The sequence below is a fragment of the Neophocaena asiaeorientalis genome, unplaced genomic scaffold (assembly GCF_003031525.2).
Source record: "Neophocaena asiaeorientalis asiaeorientalis breed wild unplaced genomic scaffold, Neophocaena_asiaeorientalis_V1.1 scaffold263, whole genome shotgun sequence".
NCBI lineage: Eukaryota > Metazoa > Chordata > Mammalia > Artiodactyla > Phocoenidae > Neophocaena > Neophocaena asiaeorientalis.
The window spans coordinates 2,309,571-2,334,503 of NW_020175015.1; the positions used below are offsets into that span (position 1 = coordinate 2,309,571).

The following is a 24,933-nucleotide window of genomic DNA, read 5'->3' on the forward strand; positions in this document are numbered from 1 at the left end:
TGTTGTTCGGGTGGGATGGGGTGTCCTGCCTCTAGAGCGGAAAATGATTCACTGGGCTGTGGGCCAGGCACCCTGGGAAAGGCCAGGCCAGCCTCAGGCCAGAGCCCTAGGGAGCCAGGAGGCAGGGAGGAGGGGGCAGGGCTTGCCTGATCTGGAGATATAATCCTGGGGGCTCTCAAAGCTCCGCAGCCAGAAGAGGCCATCTTCCCCACGTACCACAGTGCCAGAAATTCTACTCAGACCAACAAAGGCCCAGGGAAGCTTGAGGTGTTATCAGCTCCTACAAACCTACTCATCTGACCTCTGTTCTAAGCACGGACGCTGCTGGAACAAGGCAGAGGTGCTCCCTTCCCTTTGGAGCTCACAGACTTCAGTATGCATGCCTAGAACAGAGCCCACCAATAGTAAGTAAAATACATCTTTGTGAATCAGTGGATGAAAGAAGCAAGCATCAGTGTAATGAATGTTCACAGCAAGTTTAGAATGTCCATGGTCAACCCTCCCTTGAAGGAGGGAGCCAGAGAAGGGACTGTTCTTTCCCATTCTACATACGGGCACTGAGGCCTGGAGAGGAAAGTGTCTCCTGACTCCGAGGGTAGCAGGCAGTCAGCTGAGGCTAGAACCAGGCCCTTGGGGCTCTGCTACCACATCTTGTGCAAAAGGACCCAACCAGCTGGAAGGCATTACGGTCTCCACCTCCCTTGCCCCTACCCTATTCTAGGACCCAGGGGACACTCCCAGGAAGGGAGCAAGCTCTATCGTCAGTCACTCTGGCCCTAGAGTGAGCTCTGGTGACCCTTGCCCAACTCAGAGGCCAGGGAAGCCCCTCCCATCACACCAGACAACTGTAGGGTGGTTGAGATGCGCAAGGAGAGTGACCATGCCCTGCTCAACGATCCCTCCATCCCAGCCTCGAGGGGGCTGTCACTGGGCTGGGGCCATGCCGGCAGAAGTGGTCTCTGCCTTGGCTGACAAGAGGCAGCCTCGGCTTCTAAGCCTTGCTGCACTATATCAGCAACTAGTGACCAGCCGTAATGCCTGCGTGCACGTGTGTGTGTGTGCGTGTGTGTGTGTGCGTGTGCGTGTGTGTGTGTGTGTGTGTGTGTTGGGGGGGTGGTACACAACAAGATTCATAGCTAAAGGTCAGCCTGAGCCAGATCTAGGTTCCACTCTCGCAAGGCATCGGGGCTAGGACCACCACTGCCAGGAAGCTGCCCTGACAGCCCAGACCTGCCAACTCCCCTCCTTTTCTGAGCATCTTGGGTTTCTGGAAGGGCAGCCTTGAAACCTCAGACTTTCTCTAGGCTTACTATCGTAATATTGACAATAAGGGGCACCACTCAGAACTTCACAGTTTACAAAATGCCTGCAGGGCCTAATTTCATCCGATCCTCACAGCAACTCAGTGGGGAACCAAGGCTCAGTGAGGAGCCATAAGTTGCTCAGGTTCTCAAGACTAGGAGGTGGTGGGGCTGGGGCTCAAACCACGCCCCCTCTTCCACTGACCTGCCGTGGGACTCTGGGTAAATCACTTAACCTAGCTGTGCCTGCAAACAGGAAGACAGCAATGGCATACAAATAGGAGTTGATCTCTCTTGAGGGGTGCCTATGTGCTGCTTACAGGTCTTTCTTTTAACCTCGAGATAAGCCAAGGGGTCAGGATATCCACATCTATTCCACAGAGCAGGAGAGGGGACCCCTTCCAGCCCAAGGGAGTAACCCAGATAGCAGCCCAGGCCCCCAGCACAAGGAGGACACTCATACTGCCTTCTCCACAACAGTGGGAACCGACCACAGGGTGAAGTGAATTGTGCACTTATGCAGCTGTTTCAAACGCCATGGAGAAACGTTCAGTGTAATGTTAAATGAAAGAAGCGAGGAGTATATATACCACACCATCTAAGCGCCATGAAATACGCATATGTATATGCCAAGAGAAAAGCCTGCACTGATGGCTGCCCTGACCTCTGGAAAGCCCACATCTGTGCCTCAGTTTCTTCATCTGAATAATAGAGAATATAAAGGGCTTACTTAGCACAGTGTCTGGAACAAAGATCTCTCAATAAATACTGGCTGTTGTGAATAACCAGAGAACCTTAGAAGGCAGGTCATCTCAGAGGTAATCTGGACCAGCCCTCTCCCAGGGCAGGCATCCCTTGGCAGCTCTTTCTTGCATACCCCCAGGACCAAGGAGCTCACCCCTTACAATGGTACCCTGGTAGCTCCTTCTATTATGGGCAGGTCTGCTTGGGAGAAAGCCCAAGCTGGGCTGGGCCCCTCAGTCCCTGGGTGGCCTTAGCATTGGATGGTGGTGACCTTGGGAAGGATCATCCATCTCCCATTCTAAATCCTCTGTCTTAGACCTTCCTATGGGGCAGTACTCCAGGTGCAAGGTTGGGAGGGGCTTTCTGGGTGGCTCTCTTGTCCCCAGCCCAGGAGACCACTTCTGTCCTTCCCACTGTCTCTGGGATAACTGAGAAGCATTTGCTGCAACACTTCGTGCCTCTTCCATTTTCTCCTTTGGAAAACAAAGAGAAGCCAGCTGGGTCTGACCTCCTCCCTGCCCCACCCCCAACCCCTCCATCCCCCAGGGGCGGGAGGCCCTCTCTGCCTCCTCCCTGAACTAGTGGAGAACCCCAAGAGGAGGGGCCCTGTGAGCTGGCTGTTGCCATGGCAACGGCAGCCCTGGAATTTGACCACTGGGGCCCAGGAGTGGGGGGTGGGGAGTTGGTACAGGCCATGCTGGGGGCAGGGAGGAGGGTCCAGAGGCCCAGGAAAGCCAAAAAGAGCAAAGGCAGAGCAGGGGTCCGGCTCCTTCCATGGCCTCAGTTTCCTCATCTGTAAATGGAAAGAGGCTTGGACCTCAAGATCTCTCTTTCCAGCTCTAATCTAAACTGGAATCTGGGTGAGGGCTAGGGGTGGGGGAAGTAACCAGAGCAAGGTCAGTTGCCCCTTTGATGGACAGAGACCCCAGGGGACAGAGACTCGTCCCAGGTCACATAGCAAGTCCAGAGCAGTACCAAGACTAGACCCTGGGGGGGTGGTCTGTCCACTGTGGCTTCCCTATTTCTCCACTGGAGAGGACGAAGGATGCCTGCTTCATGTCTCGGGGAAGAGGCCCTCCAGGAATGGCTATGGCTGGGCTGGGCCCACAGTCCTGAGACAACAATGTGCCTACCCCAACAATCCCCTGCATTCCTGGACCCCGCAGGCTGGCAGAGGGCCTGCCCCCCACAGCCCCTGCTTGCAGTGCCAGGCTGCAGTGGGTATTTTTATTTTTTTTAATTTTTTTGTGGTACGCAGGCCTCTCACTATTGTGGCCTCTCCCGTTGCGGAGCACAGGCTCCGGACGCGCAGGCTCAGTGGCCATGGCTCACGGGCCTAGCCGCTCCGCAGCATGTGGGATCTTTCCCGTCCGGGGCACGAACCCATGTCCCCTGCATTGGCAGGCGGACTCTCAACCACTGCGCCACCAGGGAAGCCCTGCAGTGGGTATTTTTAAATGGGTGCCCGCCCCTCTCTGCCTTCCCGCCTGACCACTCCAGGAACACAGTGAATTCTGCTGCCAGCCCCACTCCCTTTCAGCCAAGCCTGAGTAGGGGCTAGATCCACGGTCATCCTCTGTGTCCCTGCCTTCAGACAGCCCTCTCTTGCTGCCTCCTTCCTCACAGTCAATCCTGGGATCAGGGTGATCTCCAGGGCCCCTTCAGCCATGATAGTTTAGGCCCAGAGAGGGATGGGACTTGTCCAAAGTCACACATCACAGATGAGGATTTGGGAATGCTATGCCACCAGCCTGTGCCCCACCTCTAACTGTCCATCAAGTTATACTGGTGCTGCCCCAAGGCTTCCTCACCCTCACCTCTCTGACATTGATCCTCAACAGCCACAGCCTTGCTCCCCCAGGGGGTCCTCACACCTACCTCAGAAAGATGCTCCCATTCTGACCAAGTCACTCCTGAGCTTAAAATGCCAGCCGTCTGGGAGAAAAATAGAGTTGGAACCGTAACTCACACTGCACACCAGGGTAAATTCCAACTGGATCGAAGATTTAAATGTAAAACAAAACAAGAAAACATAAAATACCAGAAGAAAGCATGGGAAAATTGCTTTATAAGCTTGGAGAGGGATAGGCCTTCCTAACCATGACTCCCAATCCAGAAGCCATAAAATAGAAACTTGATAAATTAGACCACATAAAAATAAAAACTTCTGCATGGCAAAAATACACTATAAACAAAGTCAAAAGTCAAGTGACAAGTCAGGAAAAAATATTTGCAATTCATAACCCAGACAAAGAACTAACCTCCTTACTATTTTAAATGTTCTTATAAATTGGTAAAACAAAAGGCCAACAGCCCAACAGGAAAATGGGCAAAGGATGCAAACAGTTCACAGAAAAGAGAATCCAAATGTCTCTTGGATATGCGAAAAGATGCTCAGCCTTACTCATTATAAAATAAATGCAAATTAAATACACGGAGATACCATTTCACCCATCAGACTGGGAAAACACCCAAAGGTCTGACTTGGTGAGGCTATGAGGAAGAGGTCTCTTTCTCAGGTGGTGGACCCCCGTGGAGAGCATCAAAATTAGAATCACACATACCCTCTGTCCCAGCAATTCCATTACCAAGAAACTGCCCTAAACGTACACCAGCCCCCATACAAAATAACCTATGAAAAAGCTCATTCACTGCAGCACTATTTGTAACAGCAAAAGACTGAAAATGACCGAAATATCTTTTAAAATGTGGTTAAATACAGTTCGGTAATCTGTGCCATGAGACACCACGCAGTACAAGAAGGAATATGGAAGCTCTCAGGACACTGAAAAGGCAGATCTGCAAGCGATACTCAGTGGAGAGCAGTGTGGACCGTGTGCCATCATCTGTGTGGCAAGTGGGGAAAGATGGTGCATTTGCTGGTGTTTGCACATAAAAGGATTCACAAGAACTAATAACCGAGTGTCCCGAGGTACGGCAGGGTGGCTACTGGCGGGAAGGAGACTTTTTACCCGTTCTAATTTTTCCTAACCATGTGAATAAATTATCTATTCAAAATTTTATATATATAGACTGAATTTTTTAAAAACTTCACCTCACAGTCTGGCCTTTAAGCTTGCTCCAGGCTCACATCTCAGCTTTGAACAGCCTTTGCAGCCCTCATCCTCCTTCTCTCCCATCAAAGGCTTTGCTGCAGCCTCTTCCTCATGAACCATCCCTTCTTTATGCCCCCTCCTGGGTAGGAACCCTCTGGGCTCCCCCGGCCACCGCGCATCTCTGTCCCAGCCCTGATCACCCCTGGGATCCCTATCTGTTTATGTGTCTGCACACTGCCCTGTGTTCCTGCCTATATACAGGACTGAGTCCTGAGGGGCTCTGGGTGAATGAAGACCGAATGGAAGAATGGGGGCTGCTCTGGAACACTGAGTTTAAAGCCTTTGTTTCTGCTTTCTCTCTCCATTCTAACTGGTCTCCTCTTGGACAATTCCAGTCCCATCTGTGAGCTCCTCCAAGACGCTCTCCCTGCCCACCCTGCAGTCATAGAAGGGCTCGGCACTCCAGCCCTTTCTGCAGAGAATTGCTAAAGTCCTCCTTCACAGGCCACCTCCCCACCCACCCACTCCTTAGGTTGAGCGACCTCAGGGCTGGGCTTTGACTCAACCAGAGTGTGGACATGAGTCCCCAGCCTGGATGAAGGCCCAGAGGCTAGAACTTGCTGGGCAACCCTGGCAATCCTGCTCCTCTCTGGGCCACAGATACCATCTGTAAAGTGAGGTGGACAACAGGCAGCTTTACAGCAGGGTGAGGATTTCTGCCAGTGAGAATCCAGCAGAGCCCCAAGCCCACAGGATCCCACCCCATATCTGTGTATCCCCTTAGCTCTGTTCCTAGGGCAGTTGCCTGGTGGGGCGGGGAGAATTTTGAGCCTCCCCTGGGAAACTCAGCTTATCCCTCCTCCCACAAAGATGACTATCTAGGCTATTCTTGGTAATTCCATCCACTCTCTCCACCCCTGGGACCCCACCTCAGCCAGGCCAGGCCACCACCCTCCCTTCTACTTCCAACTTGCTGTATGATTTCCCACTGATCCCCACTGGTCAGTGGTCCAGCCCAGCTACCAGAGGCATTATCATGTTTGATTCTCACCAAAACCCTATAATAGGTGCCATCACAATTATCCCCATTTTACAGGTGCATAAACTGAGCCACAGAAGAACTAAGTACTTGCTCATGGTCACACAGCTAAGAGGAAGAGCAGGATTTGAACCTCAGCCACCTGGGTCCAATCTGTTCTAATCATTACACCGACACAGCTGGATACAGGATCAAGTGCAAGCACTCAGGCTGACCCCGACACCCCGGGTGACCTGGCCCTTGCTGACCCACCAGTATCAAATTTCCCCACCTGTATCATACTCTGGCTGCATCGTGCTCTGGCCACAGTAGTTCCTCCAACCCATCATACTCTTTTTTTTTTTTTTTTTTTTTTTTTGCGGTATGCGGGCCTCTCACTGTTGTGGCCTCAGGGAAGCCCCCATCACACTCTCTTACACCCTAGGCTTTGGCACGTTGCTGGTCTCTGCCAGGTGCACCCTCCATTATCTTTATGCTTGGCAACTTCCTACTCATCCCACTTTTTTAAACATCTTTATTGGAGCATAATCGCTTTACAAATGGTGTGTTAGTTTCTGCTTTATAACAAAGTGAATCAGCTATACATATACATATATCCCCATCATCCCATGTTTTTGGTGGCCAAAGAAGAGGGAGCGTAGGCTGCGTGGTGGGTCAGGTTAGGCTAGTGCCCAAGGTGGGCAAAGCCTGGTTCCTGAGGCCTTAGACTTACCAGGCTCAGAGCTCAGGCTTTCTCCTGCCAACGCCTGTTCACACTTCCTTTTACTCACTCTCAATTCTGGGCAAATCTTCCTGATTCTAACCTAAATTGCCTCACCCCAGAGGAGCCAGTGGGTCTTCTGGACCTCTAGAGAATTTGCCTCCACCTGTCTCCAGGTGACTGAGTGAGCTGCGCCGGACAGCATGCCCTCTGGGAGCATGCCTGGCTACTAGCTCCTACCTTCCACAACGGGCCTGCACTTGCCCAGGCAGCAGCACTTGGCAATCAGGGTCTTCCCACCATTCTGACAGGTCATCCTCCTAGTCACGTGGGGCCCAGCCCAGCGCTGGAGGCCCCTGGTGGGGACACTGCTTGCTCATAGGAGCCCCAAGGTAGGGTGCTCCATCAGCCTGGCTCCCTCTGGAGACCTGGTCCCCAACAGAGTCTGTCCCTGCCCAGGGAGGCTGGCTGGGCTGAACTTCTTTTTTTTTCTTTTTTGGCTGAACTTCTGAGCCTGCAGAGAAACTGAAGGGAGAGGCTTATCCAGCTCTAAACCCTCCACCAGAGCCCCTCTGCCCCAAACAGAAATTCTCTGCCTGAGTCTCAGGTGGCTTCATGGAAGTACATGGTGGGGAGATGTGGTCAAGGGGGCAGACACGCTCCCCCACCTTCACTTAAATCAACGAGGTTCCAAGTTGACCTAGTTTATAGCTCAATGTCAAGATTCCTCTACAAGAAAGGGTTCTACTATTTTTAAAAGCTTGGAAATTACTGCCCTGGGATCAAATCCAGACTTTCAGTGCTGGCCTTCCAGACTCCCCAGGAACCACCCAACTTCTTCAGAACCAGGGAGCTTTCATGGTAACCTAGACGCACCAGAGCTTTTCCATCATAGGCCTCTGCCTTCCTGGTTCTTTCTGCCTGAAGGCCCTTGGCCCCATTTCTGTCTGCCAGGGCCTTGCTCGTTCTCCAAGGCTCTAGCCACTGCCCCACATTAGCCTCCCTCACCCTCCTTCTGATTCTCAGTTCTCAGATGGGGCTTCCGAGGGCAGGAACCCCTTCCTGTTTCTCCTATAGCCCATGTGCTCACCCTGCACGTACAGGCACTAGCGGATGGCAGTGGAATTGAATTTTATAGGTTACCCTGAGCTCTCCAAATGCATTACCAGGCTGATCCCAGAGTTAATTACCCAGGGCTAACTATAAAAGCTAGAGGCAGCTGTGCAGTCAGCTCAGTTATTCCACCAGCGACAATGAGCACCCCGGTCCTCAGACAAATTGCCAGGCTTCCCCCTGGCAGTGAGGTCCTGCTCCAGGCAGAAAGCAGGCTGAGGCCCTCTCCCCCGTCACCTGGTTCTGGTGTCCGCTGCCCAGCCCAGCCCCATGTTGGACACGCGGGGGTTTCAGCAGCAGGGAACTGCTCTGTTCACATCTCCCCAGATGGATAACGCCACTTATATCACCTGTTGACATCTGGCCGCCCATATCTACTACCACTTCACTGTCATTAAACCTTGCTCCAGGCCAGGTATGAGGGGGTTCTCAGGCTAGGTCCTCACTTTTGATTATCTGCCCAGATGTCTTTGTCAGTACAGAAGTCTGCTGGGGAGTGTGTGTGCGTGTGTGTGTGTGTGTGTGTGTGTGTGTGTGTGTGCGCACGCCTACCTGTCGTGGACCTCAGGCATTGCTCTTGTTCGGGTGTATGGGAGTCTACAGTCAACCTGCCCCACAGCATGGGAATTGTTGGTTTTGCTGTGTCCCTCCTCCAGTCTGCAGGCTCTGCCAGGGCTCCTGTACATCTCCAGCTGGAGCTCAGAGACCAACACTGGCTGTTTCTTCCTCAGCGCCCACGGCCCAGGTCTGGCCACACAGAAGGTGACCTGATGACTGAGGGGAGGGGGCCACAGTGCTGCCTGACGACCAAGAATTAAGCTCGTGCAACAGGGCTCAGGGCTAGGGGCCCAGAAGGAGACAGGGCAGGAGGCCGGGGATGGGGGAGGCAGTCTGGGCTGGCTGTGGGTCCGGGCCTCTCTGGGCTCTTTGTCCAAATATGGAAGGATTTTTTGTCTCCATTTGAGTCACGCCGGCCATGGCCCAAGAGATCTGCTTTCCAGATACTGCAGGCGGGACTGCGCCAGCACTGCCTGGCCTGCACCCCCGCCCCCAGCCCTCCTTTTCCTGCCTGTGGCTCAGCTCAGCACCCTTCCAACCTCCTGGGCCAGAGCTTTCTCCACCGGCCGAGTGCCCAGCACCTACCTCAGCAGCTCTCCAGCACCAAGAGAAAGGTCCCTGGGTCCACAACGGGAGGAAACATTCCCTCTGTCTGCTCATCACCTACTCTCACTCCCCAAGGGCACATCCTATTCAACTGAGCCACTCAACTAATATTTACTGAGCAACTACTATGTGCTAGTTCCAGGGACTAGGACTGTGGACTGTGAATCCTGCGGGCTCCCCATGTCCACTCTCTCCTCCTACGTGCCCACCTTGGTGATGGCACCACCCCTCACCCCAGCAGTCCTGAAATCCAGGAGCCTGAGTAACATTCATGGATTCTGGAACCAGACTGTCTGGACTTGGATTCCAACTCTTGGTTACCTTTCCTAACCTGTGCAAACTACTTCACCATGCTGTGCCTCAGGTTCCTCATCTGTGAAACAGGGAAACAGTCCCTCCCCAAGGCTGGTTGCGAGGATTAAATGAGTGAACATGTGCATAGGGCTCAGACTAATGCCAGGCACACAGGAAGGGCTTTACAAGCTTTGCTACCGTGACTGGTGACTCTCCACCCGCTGCGCTATATTCACGCAGGTGCTGTGGACTTTCCATCAGCTCCCTCCCTGTTCTCTCTGCATTAGACAAGGTTCTCTCCTGCAACCCTGGAGGGAGGCCGGCCTTGGTTCCAATACCACCTCACTCCTGAGCTCAGTTGTCTGAGCTTGGCACCTCACCCTCTCTGGGCCTCAGTGTCTAGGTCCCACCCCCACCCTCAATTGCTACTGGCTTGGAAAGTACCCTTTGCTCATCTGCCTGGTTGCTCGGGCCTGTGATTGCCCAGGGCAGAGCCCGCAAAGGGCTGGGCCCGGGTGGTGGGAAGAGCTCAGAGTAGCCTGGGAACTCCCCAGGGCCACTGCCTGTGTACCAGGAACAAGAGGGCTTGGCACAGGTGACGTCACCTGACCAGAACCAAGCACTGGGTCACAGGGTTAGCTGCAGGCCATACCCACATCCCCACACCCCAGACTTCTTGAGATCTGTCCACCTCCACAAGCAGAGAGGAGCTGAAATAGATGTTGAGTCCTGCGTAGCGGAGGGGTCCTGACACTCAGGCGAGGATGCCGAGGAGACACCGCCCTATACAGGGCCCTCTTCCTGAGGCCTGGTTCTGGCCAGGGGCCTCCGTCTGCCTCTGTAGGAGGCTGAAAGATACAGGGGGTCAGAGGAGACAAGAGACAGAAGGAGCAAGACAGGGAGGAGGACAGGGTGAACAACAGAGGAAGGAGGAGAAAAGAAAGCAAGGCGCCCCCAGTGATGGAAAGGTCTGCTATGAGTAGAGGAAAGAGGTGGAGTAGGGAGGAGGCCCTCCCAGCCCAGGCCCAGGGTCCAGGTGACGAGGTGGGGCAGGCAGAGGAACAGATCACCCTGCCCTCCTGCCCTCCTCCTCTTCCAACCGCTGGGCCAGGCCAGGCCCAGGACTATTTTTAGCCGGGGCTGAATTTAGCTGTTCCCTCGGAAATTCCTCACCCGCCCCAGGCAACGCCCCCGCTGGCCTTGGGGAGAAGCCTGGAAGCTCTGGTCCAGGCAGGAGGGGAGAGGAGGGCCCAGAAGCAGCAAGAAGCTAGAAGGATACTTAGGCCTCTGACGAGAAAACCAAAGCTCAGGAGCAGGCCCCAAATCTGAATCACTCCTCTCCCTACAGCCTCTGCCCTACTCTCCTCCAGGAAGGCCTCCAAGATTGCAGGGCCACACAACAGCACTTGTCTTGGGGTCTATGGTACAAATATTATGAGGATACTTTGTGTTCAATTACAAACTACTCTGAGCACTGCTAGCAAGGCTGCCTGCCTGTCCACCTACCGCTCTTCCCCCAATTCCTGAGAACCTGCAGAATCCAGAGCTCTCCTGGGCTCTGCCACATCTGGGACTCCCACTATACAGATGTGGAAACTGAGGCCAAGTGCCATGCCTTGGGTCATAGCCAGCCAGGCAGCATGGGCCTGCTCCTTCTCTCTCCCACATGCTCCCTACCCAGGCTGGTCCCAGAAGGGCTGGATTGGGGGTGCAGCCTGGAGCTCTGCTGTTCTCTGGTGACCCCTGACCCCACTGAGAAGCAGGGCACTTCCGCCGGAGCAGAAGGAAATGGAAGTTAGACAAAAAGCATATGGGGCACAGAGGCAGGGTCCTGAGCTGGCTCAGAGGTCCCTCATCCTTCCAGAAATGCAGAGGAAAGTTCTGCTCGGAGGCAGGGGGATGACCCTGCATCTTGTCCACTGCCTCATTCTCTAACTCCAATAAGAGAGGTCAGCCCTACTCCCCCTAGCCCCGTTTTGAATAGGGCCTCTGAGCCTAAATTTTACCTACAAATTATCTCCCTAGGAAGTTCTTTTCCCTCCATCCCTCCATCACGTGGCTCCCCTGAGCTCAGGCTTCTTCTCTCCCTGCTCCCTCCAGTCCAATCATCCCCCCTGACCAGAGAATGCTTTTTCATGTGCCCACCGCGCACTGTTCCTCCTCAGCTCTTTATCTTCCACGGCTCCCCACCGCCCACAGCACAAAGCCTCGGCAGTTTAACTAGGACTTGAGCCAGTTTAACCTGGCTGCTATACACACAGCCCCTCCCCGTGTTGTCTGGTCCAACAAGAGACCTCCTGTCCTCTTGGCCCCAGACATACAACGAGGCTTCTCTTTCCTGGCTGGCTCAGCTCAATTCTCTAAAATGCCGAGTGACCCATGTCCCCTCCCCTCTCAAGAACTCCCAGTGGCCCCTTAAACCCGGCTCTGAGGTGCACGGGCAGATTGCTGGGCCTGGTCCACTACTGCGCGGCCTCAGGCTAGACCTCTTCCCTCCCTGGGCCTTCATTTCCCCCCTGAATAATGAAGGGGTGAGGGGTGGTTAGAAGACACACTGGTTTCTAAGGGTCTTTTCGGGTGGACCATCCCGGCATTCAAGGCCCTGCCCCTCTTCTTCCTTCTCCTGCCTCCTGGCCTGCCAAGAAGTTGGACGTCTCACCACCAGGACCCACCCCAGGGAGACAAGGAGAGACAGAGGTGGGCAGTGAGGAACCAGGAGCAAGACTTCAATGACACAGGCAGCCAAGAAAGATGGAGCCAGTAGGATTTTTTGGGGGGGAGGGGGGTCCCTTCCCATCCTTCTGCCCCTTCCCTTCACACATCTGCTCCTTGACCTCCAATGCCCTGTCCTGGGAAAGGACTGGATGTTTGTCCAAGGGGGCTTGGGGGAGGGGTCTCAGCAGTCCCAGGAGGCCAGGCTATGGGGCTGGCTGGCAGCCAGGACCCCAGTCCTCCCTCCCTCTGCTCCATGCTGCTCGGGAGCAGGGCCTGCTCACCCCCTGGGAACCAATAAACAGGAAACAGACACCAACCTGGTGCTTGCTCCCTCCGCCTGGCCCCCACCATCACAGTCCCCCAACTGCCCTCCCATTGGCCCAGGACCTGCCCCGCCTCTCCCCAGCCCCAGAATCTCAGAACCAAGAAGTAATAATCTCAAGTGAATTAACAAAATCAAGTTAAGAGGAAGCCTTCTGGAAAAAAACTCAGACTCCTTCATCTTGAAGCCACGAGATTCTACATCTGAACTGGTAATCTCAAAAGCGCACACTTTAAAGTGGCCACAATTCTGAGAGCTTCCAGACCTGGGGTCATGGGCTGAGGGTTCCGTAAGTATTCTCTTCGGCCCTCACGGTAACTCCGTATCATCCTCACTTTGCAGAGCAGGAAACTGAGGCTCAGAGCTGAGATGCAATGACTTGTCAGATACCACCCAGCTGTGAGTCAGTCAGGTCAGAGAGGTCAACCCTTATCAGTCTGACCCCAAAGCCCAGGGCACACAGACCGCAGACTCCCTGCCTTAGAGGGGCTCTCAGCCCAGAATGGTAAGCAGAGGGGACTGAGACCCACTTCACAGGCTGGTTCCAGTGGGTCTGGGGCTTTGACTCTGCTCTGCTCGCAGGATGGGGCTGGTGGTAACAAAATGGGAGGGGGAGCTGGAGAGAGGAACAAGGTCAGTGGGCATTTGGCTCCACTTCACTGCCCAGTCCCTCTCCCTCCGCCCACCTCCAAAGGCCCAGGCTGCTGGGTCACTAACCCTACAGACGTAGCCAGGACCCCACCAGCCCTCCTGTCCAGAGCTTTGTCCTGCTTCATGGCTGGAAAGAGATAACGAGAATCTGAGCAACTTGGAATCAATTTCTCTTAGAATCTTAGAATCCTAACGCGGGCCTCTCACTGTTGTGGCCTCTCCCGTTGCGGAGCACAGGCTCCGGACGCGCAGGCTCAGCGGCCGTGGTTCACGGGGCCCAGCCGCTCCCAGGCACGTGGGATCCTCCCGGACCGGGGCACGAACCCGCGTCCCCTGCATCAGCAGGCGCACCCCCAACCACTGCGCCACCAGGGGAGCCCACATCTTAGCATCTTAGTCATGGGGGAGGAACTAACATTTCTTGAGGAAACCCTCTTGGCATTATTTCATTTAATCTTGATAGTAATCCTTGGCGGAGTAAAGGGGTAATGCACCCATTTTATGGATTCAGAGGGGTCCGTAAATGGTTGCCCTGGGTCTCAAAGCCAGCCTGAGAAGAGAAGGGACGCGGACCATGCTCCTTACCCTCCACGCGCCATCCTTCAGGTGCCACTTCCTGGGCAGCACCTCGGCCCCTCAGGGCGTGAAGGGACCTGACAGGCCCTCTGGTCCAACCCAGCACCAGGGTCGCCGATCCCCAACATGGAGCTCCCAGCACATGGGAATAGGGAGTTCCTCGCCATCTGCCCCGAGTCAGCCCGGGCCAGCCCAGCAGAGATGTGATTCCCACCCCCATCCTAGATCCCCCTCTTTTCTCTTTGCCCTGGCTCTAAACTCTCCTGCCAACTGCTCTTCTTGGGAGCTGCTTTATCCCAATTTTTAGCCAGCCACCCTAGAAGCCAAGCCCATCCACAGGGGACCCATTGGCTCTTCTGTTCCTCTCCCACCAGAGCAGGGCTCGGCCACCCTCCGGACCCCACCCACATCAGAGGGCTAAGACCCTTGCTGAGAACTCCTGACAAGCAGGGATGATGTCCAAGCTTTCCCTGTGTGTCCTTACTGCCCATCAAGGGGCTCAACAATTGCTGAATGAATGAAAAAATGACAAATGATCAGGGAAAGAAATGAATGCAGGATAAAAGCAGTGGGCCTGCGTCCACCAGCTCTACCCTGTGCCAGCATCTACCCTGGGCTCTGGCTTCCAGGAGCCGACAGCCCGACGCCTCTGCTCACCTGTCACAGGCAGAATAATGGCCCCCAAAGACGTCCACATCCTAATACACCTGTGAATATGTTATCCTACGTGGCAAAAAGGACTTTGCAGATGTGAGTAAAGATTTTGAGATGGGAAGATTATCCTGGATGATTCAAGTGGGCCTAGAGTAATCACAAGGGTCCTTATAAAAGGGAGGCAGGAGGTTTGGTTTAGAGTGAGAGAGAGATCTGAAGATGCTACACTGCCGGCTTTGAGAATGGAGGAAGGGGCCAGGGGCCAAGAAGTGCCGGCAGCCACCGGACCTGGAAAAGGCAAGGAAACGGGTTTTCCCCTAAAACCTCCAGAAGGAACGCAGCCCTGCTAACACCTTAATTTTATCCCAGTGAAACCCATTTTTTCTGACCTCCAGCACTGTAAGGTGACATTTGTATTAAGTCACTAAGCATTACAATTTGCTACAGCAGCAATAGGAAACTAATACACCACCTATCTGCCAGCCTAGACCCTGGTATTAGCTTGTGTGCCTCCCACCTCAGGTACCTCTGGAGACTCCCCTCTCCCTGTCTCCCTGCCCAGGGAGTGTCTCAGAGCCCTGACTTCCCCAAGCCCCGGAGGAAGTGTTAACATCCCAGCAGCGGCAGCATCAACACTTCTGTGCACAGGCTCCAGAGTGAGCCCCACAGCTCACAAGTGCGGCGAGAGGCCCCCCTCTATATGTGTGGAGGGGTGCAGAGCAGCAGCTGGTCGTAGGGAAAAGGGCCCTGGGGGCCAGGCCTGGGTGAGTCCCAGCCCCACTCTGAGCCTCAGTCTCCTCAGTGGCCTAAGGGGGCTGTGAGCCCCACACCGGCACTTCAGTCTACAAGTTGGGATCCTACTAAGGACAGCCGTTGCCTCTCCTAGCAGGAGAGGAGGTTTTTCCTGGTGCCCAAGAACATGGAGGAATCCATGGCTCTGAGAGGGGAAGGGTCTTACTTAAGGCCACACAGCAGGAAAATGGTGAGGCTAAGGCTGGAACCGACATCTCCTGACCCCTAGTGCAGACCTCCATGTGTCATACCAAGTCATCCCTTGTGAGCCCCATAGCTACTGCAGCGGGGCTCAGATATCCTGGCTGGGGCCCTAGGCCCCTGCATGTCATGGGCTGGGTCCCACTCACAGCTCAGAGCGTGGCAGCCTGGCAGTCTTCCTCTGCCTCTGTCCACCCCTGGAATGCCTCAGAGGCCTGGGGGTGGGTAATGGCGGGGGAGTTGCATGAAGTATCAACTCCCATGGGGGGGGGGGGCATGTCTCTAATAAGCTCCTGCTTCCCAAGGGACCCAGGGCCCCCATTTCAGGGCCTGCCAGCAAGGCGCCAGGCTGCCTGGGCACATTTCCCAATAAGTACGCCAGAGCTGTGAGCCTTTCTGGGAAACATAGGCTCCCCCTTCCCCCGCCCTATTACCAGCATCCCTGCCAACTCTGCTCAGTGGGAACTCTGCAGGGACAATGTATGGCCTAGGAGTCAGGACACCTTGGGCCAAATTCCATACTTGAGACATAGGGCCTTGGGTAAGCCTCTGTCCTCTGGGCCTGCTTCATCCGTATACCGGGATGCCCACCTAGCTAGAGGACCAGATGGGAGGGACAGGGCTGCCTTTGGGTGGTGTGAGCTCCCTGTCTCAGGTAACGTGCAAGCTGCAGCTGACAGGTGTCATAGTGGCTGTGGAGGAGACACCAGTGGGATAAGGCACTGTCACTTGCCTCACTGGGGCCCTGGGAACCTCCATCCTCCTAGCCTTTGAGTCACACCAACAGAGGACTACAGGGAGCAGCTAGTGCAGCGTAAAGCTCCAGTCTACCCTGGGGGTTTTGTCAATCTCCCCTCCTCACTCTCAGTGACCCATCACACACAGCCCAGGCATAGGAGCTGGAGTAGCTCTTTGTTCACCTTGAATGCTGGAGTCCAGGCCCTCACAAAGCCCTCTGGGCTGCAGCAGAAACCCACCACCCTACTGCCTCTGCCCTAGCCCAAGCCACCATCATCTCTTGTCCAGATTATTCCAGTGGCCTCCTGATCAGCCTCCCTGATCCACCCGCCCCCCGCTCCACGGCCTCTGCAATCTACCCCCACAGAGTAGCCCAAGCAGACTTGTGAAAGCCTAAGTCAGATTAGGTCACTGCTCTACTCAGAACCTTGCAACAGTGCCTGCCCCAACTCACCTCAAGTAAACACGGAAGACCTCCTATTGGTCTACGAAATCTACCTCATCTGGCCCCAACCCACTTCCACCCTCCCTTAATTCTGACCTCATCGCCTACTTAACTCCATCCACAGAGTCCTCTTGACTTCTACCTCAAGGCCTTTGCACTTGCTGTTCCTCTCTTCACCTCACAGATAGCCACCTGTCTTGCTCCCTCCAGGCCTCTGGTCCAATCTCACGTCCTCAGAGAGACTTTCTCAGATCTCTTAATCTAACAGAGTACCCCTCCCTGTCATTCTCTAGTCCCTTATCCTGGTTTCTTTTATTCCCCAGCCCCCATCTCTCCCTGTAGCACAATGTATCCATTTACAGATAGGTCTCCTCACTAGTCTGGAAGCTCCATGAGGTCAGGCCTTTGTTTCGCTTGCTGCTGTATCCCAGGGTCTCGGAGAGTGCCTGAGTGTCTAGGGGTTCAGTAAGTATTTGCTAAATGGACGAATGCATTGCCTTATCAAGGCTCACCCAAGTCTCTGAAACAAACTCTTAGGGCACACAACTTAACATATTCTTTCCCACCTACCAGCCTCTGCCCATGCTATGCCCTCCTCCTAGAACCCCTCCCTCTCTTCTCTGGATGCTCAAATTCTCCCAGTTTTCAAAGCCAAGCTCCAGACAGAGGCTCCTTCAGGAAGCCTCTCCTGCCAGACCCCAGGCCACTCCCTCAACATCCTACAGCCCCTTCCAGGCTGCTACTAGATCCTGAATTCTCTTGAGTGTTTCGGCTCCCCAGGCAGCCTGGGGATGCCTCCACCCCACTGCGGGGCAGCATGTGTAGCCTGAAAGATCACAGATGGGCGGGAAGGAAGCAGGAGGGGCAAGTTCCTACACTGGGAGCCCCCTGGGGACAGGATTAGCAACAGCCTCCCAGCCTCCCAAACCCAGCTGGTCCTGGAAATGTGGGGCTGGAAAATGTCAGACTCAACTCTGGTCCATCCCCCAACTCTTCCCTGTGGTGAGGGGAGAGCAACCCATTCCTGGGCCACACTCCCCCAGTAGCCCAGGGCGCTTAGGAAGGAGTGGGTGGGGGCAGGGAATAAACAGAGGAAAGGGACAGCCCTGTGCCTGTCCTCCCCCTCCCACCCTCCTCCTGCTGGGTGACAAGACATTTAATTATAGATATTTGGTACCACTCATAATTCTAAATGTCCTAATCGCCTCCTCTCCCAGAACCAGTTTCCATGGAAAAATCATAGCAAAGAGCCAAGGAGGGAAAGGAGAGAATCCCCACCCCTGTGGGTTCCCTGCCAAGGAGACAGAGTGAAGAAAGGTGACAAAGAGCTGCAGCCTGGCGTTCCTCTGCAAGGCAGGGAGCTGGCTGGGCAAGCTGGGGATGGGAGCCATGTCTGCTGGGGGCAGGGGGCGGGGGCAACGTCAGGGTGGTGCATGGACCTCGCTGTGCCCTGCCATACTATGGGACCTTAAAGTCAGCATTCTCCTTTCTGAGTCTTGAAGTTCTTCCCATCGCAAACATGGGCTCCAGTGAATTAAATAACTACCATGAAAGTGTTCAGACAGGGGTGTGCAGGTGATGCCCCCAATGCCCCCTGCCCCTGCCCCATTACTCAGATGGTAGGCCAATTCCACCGAGAAACAGGGACCCTTCGGGCCTCTTCGCCTCTAAGACAATGACATTCTAGGATTCAGTGGGAATCTGAGTCTGCAGTTCTAAGAATTCAGCCTTGTGAGATTCTCACAGCTTTCTTTTTTTTTTGCGGTACACAGGCCTCTCACTGTTGTGGCCTCTCCCGTTGCAGAGCACAGGCTCTGGACGCGCAGGCTCAGCGGCCATGGCTCCCAGGCCTAGCCGCTCCGCGGCATGTGGGATCTTCCTGGACCGGGGCACGAACCCGTGTCCCCTGCATCGGCAGGGGGACTCTCAACCACTGCGCCACCAGGGAAGCCCACAGCTTTCATTTTTGAAGAATGAAACATTCAGAGTGTCTGGCATATAGTAAGCACTTCATAAATGTTAGCCACTCTTACTGCTATTTCAATATGCTAAAGTTCTCTGCGTCCATCCATCTGATTCTGAGACTTAAGTCACTTCCTATTTCTGGACTAGAGTTGTCACTTCTGTCAAACGGGTATCAGGTACCTGAGGGCAGAAGGTTAGATCATGAGACTGTACTTTAGGGCAGGATGGGAAGCCTTGGGATGAAGAGTCGCTGATCATCCAGGCCACCGTGGGTCTAAGTGGAAATGACAACGGCTGTGGGAGGGAGCAGGGCAGGGAGGCTCCACAACTGGGCCTCCTCCCTCTAGCACATCCGTTCATGGAAAGTGACCATGAGTTATCCCTCATTCCCTGGGCTCCTGGGTTCTTACAGCTGATGCATAGAGCTGCCTTTCTCTCCCTTCCGGCCATACCCCGACTCCTCCTGTTTCCCTTGACCACCCTGCAGGCTGAGTCTCTGCTACAGAGCTTCAATGACCAGGCAAAGACCACCCACTGTACAGATGGGAAAACCGAGGCCCAAGATGACTCTGTCCAGATCTCAGGGCAAGTCAGAGGCTAAGCCAGGTCTGGAACCAGGCTTCCTGCTCCCAACAGAGAGGCAGCACCACACAGAGTGCAAATACAGATTTTGGGGTGGGAGAGACCTGACTTTGAGGGACTTCCTGCAGCCCAGGGGTGGGTCAGGGACCCCCTCTGTCCCCGGGGCCTTTCCTGCCAGCCCCCTGGCTGGGCTCACACTGGCTTCTGCGTCATCAGCAAAGCGTGACAGACGCTTCCCTTCTTATCCTGGAGCCCACACCACACCATCTCCACCCACAGGCCAGGGAGTGCGACTGGAGCCCTGGGCCCGAAACAAGGGAACACTGTCTCCTCCGTGAAGGCCAGAAGGAGGGCTGGACAGCTGCTCCCCATCCTCCTGGAGCCAGAAAGAAAGGGACAGACAGCAGGAGGGATTCAGGCTAGCAGAAGGAAGAACTTCCAGGCTTTATGAGTGGGTGGGGAATTAGGGGATGGTGAATCTCTTCTGAGCTGACTGAAGTCTACCAGGTTATACTGAGGCCCAGAATGCCCAGCCCTGTGCTCAGAAATCAGTAGGTGGCAGGGAGGAGGGGCCAAGGCTGCTCCCTGAGAAGCAGCTGAGGCAGTGGACCCTGTTTTTTTCCCTCTCCTGCCCCCAGGGAGGGCATGATCACACCACCCACTCACAGTACACAAGCCTGCCAGGCAGAGACCATTAACCCCATTTTACAGAAGGGGAAGGTGAGGCATAAAGCAGGGATGTGACTGATCCTAGGCCACACAAGGATCTGGAGCCAGGGCTCAAACCCTGTTCTTCCAATGACAGACTCACCAGTTCTCTCCCCTAAGGGGTAAGAGGGGATAGTGAGCTGGGCCTGGACAGATAGGAGGACTGGAGTGAGCAAAGGCTTGGAGGCTGGAGAGAGCCTCCACTGAGGGCAGGGAGAAACCTGTGTTATGGGCAGGTATGTCCCACCTCACAACCCCTAGGGGCCGCTGGGGTGGCAGGGCTGAGATCCCTGTCCCACATGATCCCTGAGGATCACGTGGGACACGGAGACAATGTGATGAGAGTAGACCAGGAGCCAATTCTGCAAAAACTCCCACCTCCTCTCTGGGTCTCAACGCCTCTTCTTAGGAACAGTCCCCCTCCCCCCGTCTCCCTGAGTCCCTTGGTTCACCCCTGCTCACTCTCAGAGGAGATAATTATAAGGGAAAAGAACCTGGGGATGGGGTCCCTGGCAGGAGCTGCCCCTGCTGTCACCCTCCCCCACCCCCACATTCCAAAGACAACTGGCACTGGAGTTAGGGGCACCTGAGTCGCCCTACCAGGCTCTCAGAAAGAAGGACAGGTCCAAAATGTCCCCTCTCCCCACTCCCTGCCTACTGACTCTGCAGCCTCTGTGAGAGACACCAGAGCCAGGACCGGGGAACTAGAGACAGCAGAAAGAAACAAAGAGAGAGAGAGTTTAGAGGGGCCGTGAGGGCACTGAGAACCGGCAGTAACCAAAGTAGTCCAGGGTTTAGGGTTTCCAGGCACCTCACTCTGGCAGGGAACACAGTGGGAGCACAGGCCACGGCTGAAATAACCCCAGGCCATCTCCACTCTAAGCCCCAAATCCAGAGCCTCGAATCTAGCTTCCAGCTGGGATGCCACGGCACCACACTGCCGAGAACCCATCTGAACCCACAGCCCAAACTCCAGGGACAGCTGAAGCCAGAAGGAAGAAGTGGAGGCCGAGAGCCTCTCCCCAAGAGCGAGTCCCCTGGGGCCTGGGGTCTGACAGGGGAAGGAGGAAGCATCTCAGAGTCACCAGGAAGGGGGTGGGGTGGGGAGAAGATGCAAGCCGGCAGGATGGGGGACCAGCGCCCCCATCCTGACCCAGAGAGGCAGCCCTGCCTGTGGGGGCCAGAACCACTCCCAACCTCTCTCAAGGCCCCTCTCTGCTGAACTTCAGCAGCTCCTCCCTGACCCTGCCCTCCCTCAGAGGTACCCATTCTAACTGGAGGAGGCTTTAGCAGATTTCAGGCCCAAAGAGTGTCCCAATTCCAACCCATGGACTCCCCACAAATCTGTACAGCACAGCTGGAAGGAGATATAGGCACCACCTTGTCCACAACCCCTCTGATTTTACAGATGGGGAGATTGAGTCACATAGAATAGCCAGGGCTTCCAATGTACGTTATGGAGCCCTCTCCACTACTGCATAAAGCAATGCCGTGTACCTCTCCAATTCTCCCAGGCCCAGGTTCAGACCCAGATTTTGATCTGACATGGGAAAGCCACATGAGTAATGGCAAACCCGTGTCAACTGTGGGCCCCTGAGCCAAACATCCTACAAGGGGTTTGGCCAATAAGGCAGCAAGGTTTTTGAGAAAGTTCCATCACCCTCACATCTCCTTATGTATTGATAACAAAGAACCAGATAGGAATCTTTAAAACCAGTCCCTGAAAAACATCTAAAGGACCTGATTAGAACCCTTTGTAATTATCACCCAGAATACCTTAGAGCAGATAAGAACCTCTGACATTAGTACCAGCAGAAGCCTGAAGCCTCTGGGGCCTGAGAAGACAGAAGCCTTGTGTCAGTAACACTCTTAAAACTGCCTGGGCACTTCCAGAACCAGAGAATCTCCCTCAGACCTGGGCACCTGCCCAGTGAGCACACTCAAGAGACTCCTGCATAAGTCACTGTCCCTGGCCCTCCTTCGTCCCCACCCCAAAGGCCCCCCACAAAGACTCACCACTTGTGGCTTGCTGCAGCACTTGCTGGCTGGAGCAGGCTCATCTGGAGCCCGGACTGTCTCAGGGGGCTTGGCCTCGGCAGAGGGCGGTGCAGTCGGAGTCAAGCAGGGCATATCCACTGGCACTGGGGCAGGGACCTCACTGGAGTGGAGGGTCAGCACGTACTGCTTAGTGACGTCCTCAAGAGATGGTGCCTGCAACGTGGGGTGGGCTTGGGCAGGGAAGCCCATGGGCTCTGGTACAGCCACAGGGGGGCCAACAGAAGTCGGTGGCTCAGGCACCATGATAGGCGTGAAGGTGGAGGGCACACTGGCATGACGAACGTGTTTGGAGGAGGGTTGGGCCCGGGACGGGCTGCCAGCCTGGTCCTGAATGCCCTCCTCTCTCGGTAGCTCCTGATGACTGCTCCGAGCTGGGCGCTTCTTGGAACCACGGCGGATGAGCCGTGGGGACAGAACATCAGCCAGTTTTGGGTCAAGGTGGAAGTCACGGTGGACAGTGGAGGAAGCAGGCAGGGCCTCAGGTAGGGCCCTCTCAGACTGTGCCCGGCCCCTGGCAGGACTGGGCTCTTCCGGTTCTGCCCGCCGCTCTGTGAGGATGGGCTCACTGCTGGACGGAGGCAGCATGGGCTCGACCTCTCTGATGGGCTCCCCTCCAGGGCCCTCGAATCCAGGCCCAGCCAGCTCCCCACGGCGGCTGGGGTCACTCAGAGATTTCTTCTTGGGGGCTTTGCCAGCAACCCTGTCATCAACCACACACCCTAAGGCACCAGGGCCCTGAACAATACTCTGAATAACCTCTTGGTATCCCTTGCTCTCTTCACTGCCCACAGACCAGTCACTGTGGCCGCTGGTCAAGCCCTCGTCCACAGCTGGGGCTGCCGGAAGCCCTGTCTTGGGGCTCAGCGAGCCCAGGAGGTTGCTATCCACGGAGAACCCAGAGGGCTCCTCAGAGGTGGCAGCCCGGTGGCGCTGTGGAATTGGGTCACTCAGAGATCGGTAGGCCTCACCCGCCTCCCCATTGCTCAGTTCAGTCCCACCAGGGCCTGAAGGCGGGGCTTTGCGTCTCCTGCGGAGGGCACCTGGTGTGGGAGGGGTATCAGAGGACACCAGGGCCCACCCTCCCAGACTGTCTTCAGCCCCAGGACCATGGTGGTTGGTCTGGGCTGAGGATGAGGAAAGGGGTCGCCACACCCCTGCGGTATCCAGGCTGCAAAATGCTGAAACAGGAGGCTCAGGGTCTGCCCCAATGCCCTCATCTGTCAGGCTAGACTCAGGGCCGGAGAGCTCTTCCTGGGACCGCTGCCCTCGGATCACGTCTCCTGCCCAGTCAGGACTTCCAGGGAGGACATCACTTCCATCATCCTCCTGGGCACCCATGCGCTGGATCTTCTCAAAAACCTGACGGGCCTCTTGAACATACTGATCCTGGACGACGAGGGGCAGTGGATCCTCCTCGGCACCTGGGCCTGCCAGCAGGAGTTCAGATGAGCTGGGCTTCAGGGCACTGGTGCGGAGTAGGCGGCGGGCCATGGGCTTCTCAGAGCAGGTAAATGACTTTGCCCTTCGAAGGGTGGCCGTCAAGTCCTTCAGTGTGGGGCGGGTGCCAGATGATGCTGGGGCTGGGGAGGGCATGGGCTCAAGTTGCCCCACAGAGCCACCTGCTGATGGCGAATCTCTGCCATCTAAAGGGCCGCTCCCAAGGTCCTCATGTCGCCCACCAGGCTTTCGGACCCTCAGCTCTGAAAGGTCTGAACGCAGGAAACTGAGTAGTGTCAGGGTCTCTGAGGCAATATCTGGATTCGACAAGGACTTCCGTTGCCGGCTCTTGTCCAGCTCCAATCCTCCATCCCTCAACGCTCTCGTGGTGCCCACAGGTCCCTTGGTGCGGGTTCGAGCCTGGGGCCTTAGAAGCCCTTCCCCAGCTCCAAAGCTAGGGGAGCGATACACGCCCCAGCTCCCAGAGCTCCGGCTAGCCCACAGGTCCTCTTCTTTGAGAGTCTCTGTGCTGGAATAACGGCTGCTACCACGGGAGCCTGCTGGGCTGGCCAGGTACGTGGGAAAGCTCACCTTGGCCACGCGGAAAGTTCCCCCCACGGTGTCTGACAAGGGCCGAAGTCCTTCTTGGGGACCTGGTCCACAAGGAGGAGAGCCAGTACCCCACTCCTGGGGTCCTTCCTCCCTAGGGGCTCTTGGAGATGTTGGGGGATCGGGGCTCCTGGCTCCCCTTGCCAAGTCCATGCTGCCCAGATTTAACCCATAACTGTCCGGCCTACAGTCCTTATCCAAGAGGGAGCTTCTAGGCCTGGGCCCCGGCCTCCCTCCCCAGCAGTGGCCGCCCTCACCGTCTTGGTCCTCGTCACTACCTGAGGAGTGGCCGCCGTGGTAGGCCGGACTCTGCGCCCCGGGCTGCGGCGGCGGCGGGCCCTCCTCTTCCTCCTCGCTGGAGCTGGCAGTCCGACTGCTGCTGACAGGATAGGAGGAAACGATGGAGGAGGAGGAGGAGCGGGAGGCCCGGGCCCAGGCCTGCGGTTGGGAGAAGCTATGCCAAGAATGTAAACCATCCGCCGGACGCTGCTCTCGCTCCTGTTGCTGCTGCTGCTGCTGCTGCCGCCGCCTCCTCCCCTCGGTCCCTGGGCCCGGCAGCGGCCGCGCCGAACGCAGGCCCGCCAGGGGGAAGCACGTCCGAGGAGGTGGCGTCGGTGGCTGCCGGGGTTCCCGGGTCGTGGGCTCCCACGCGGCACCGTCGGGGCTGGGCGTCCCCGAAGCCTCAGAGTCGGCACTCGGCCGCCTGGATCCAGGGCCACCAAAGAGCTTGCGCATCTCGGTGACGCTGGGCCAGGCCCCGCGCGCGGCTCCCTCCGCCGCTTCTTCCGCGGCCCCGGGGGAAACGCCCCCGTCTCGGGCCCCAGTGGCGTTGTCGTCCAGATGCTGCGCGTCGAAGCGCCTGGAGAGCTGGCGCACCGACGGCGAGAGGCTACGGAGCGGGCGCGGCTGCGCGGGGGCGGCCGGGGGCCCAGACGCCAGCTTGGACACGCGCCGGGAGGGCTGGCCCGCGACGTCCGAGACCGGCCGGCACGAGGCGCGGCGCCGCAGCCCGGAGGCGTCCGTTGCCTCCTCCCTCGGCCCTGGCCCGCCGCTCCAGCGCTCCAGCAGC

The 24,933-nt window shown here is 56.1% G+C and overlaps 1 protein-coding gene across 1 annotated transcript in view; it reads right to left on the minus strand.

Annotated features, from left to right (window-relative positions):
* ARHGEF17 (Rho guanine nucleotide exchange factor 17) overlaps nt 1-24,932 on the minus strand; it is a gene marked incomplete at its 5' end in the record, with an annotated part of 58,482 nt that extends 33,550 nt beyond the window's left edge. Inside the window, one exon of the mRNA XM_024761989.1 lies at nt 21,777-24,932. Coding sequence (XP_024617757.1) covers nt 21,777-24,932 — 3,156 coding nt within the window. The remainder of the gene's footprint in view (nt 1-21,776) is intronic.
* Between the last annotated feature and the right edge of the window lies 1 nt (nt 24,933).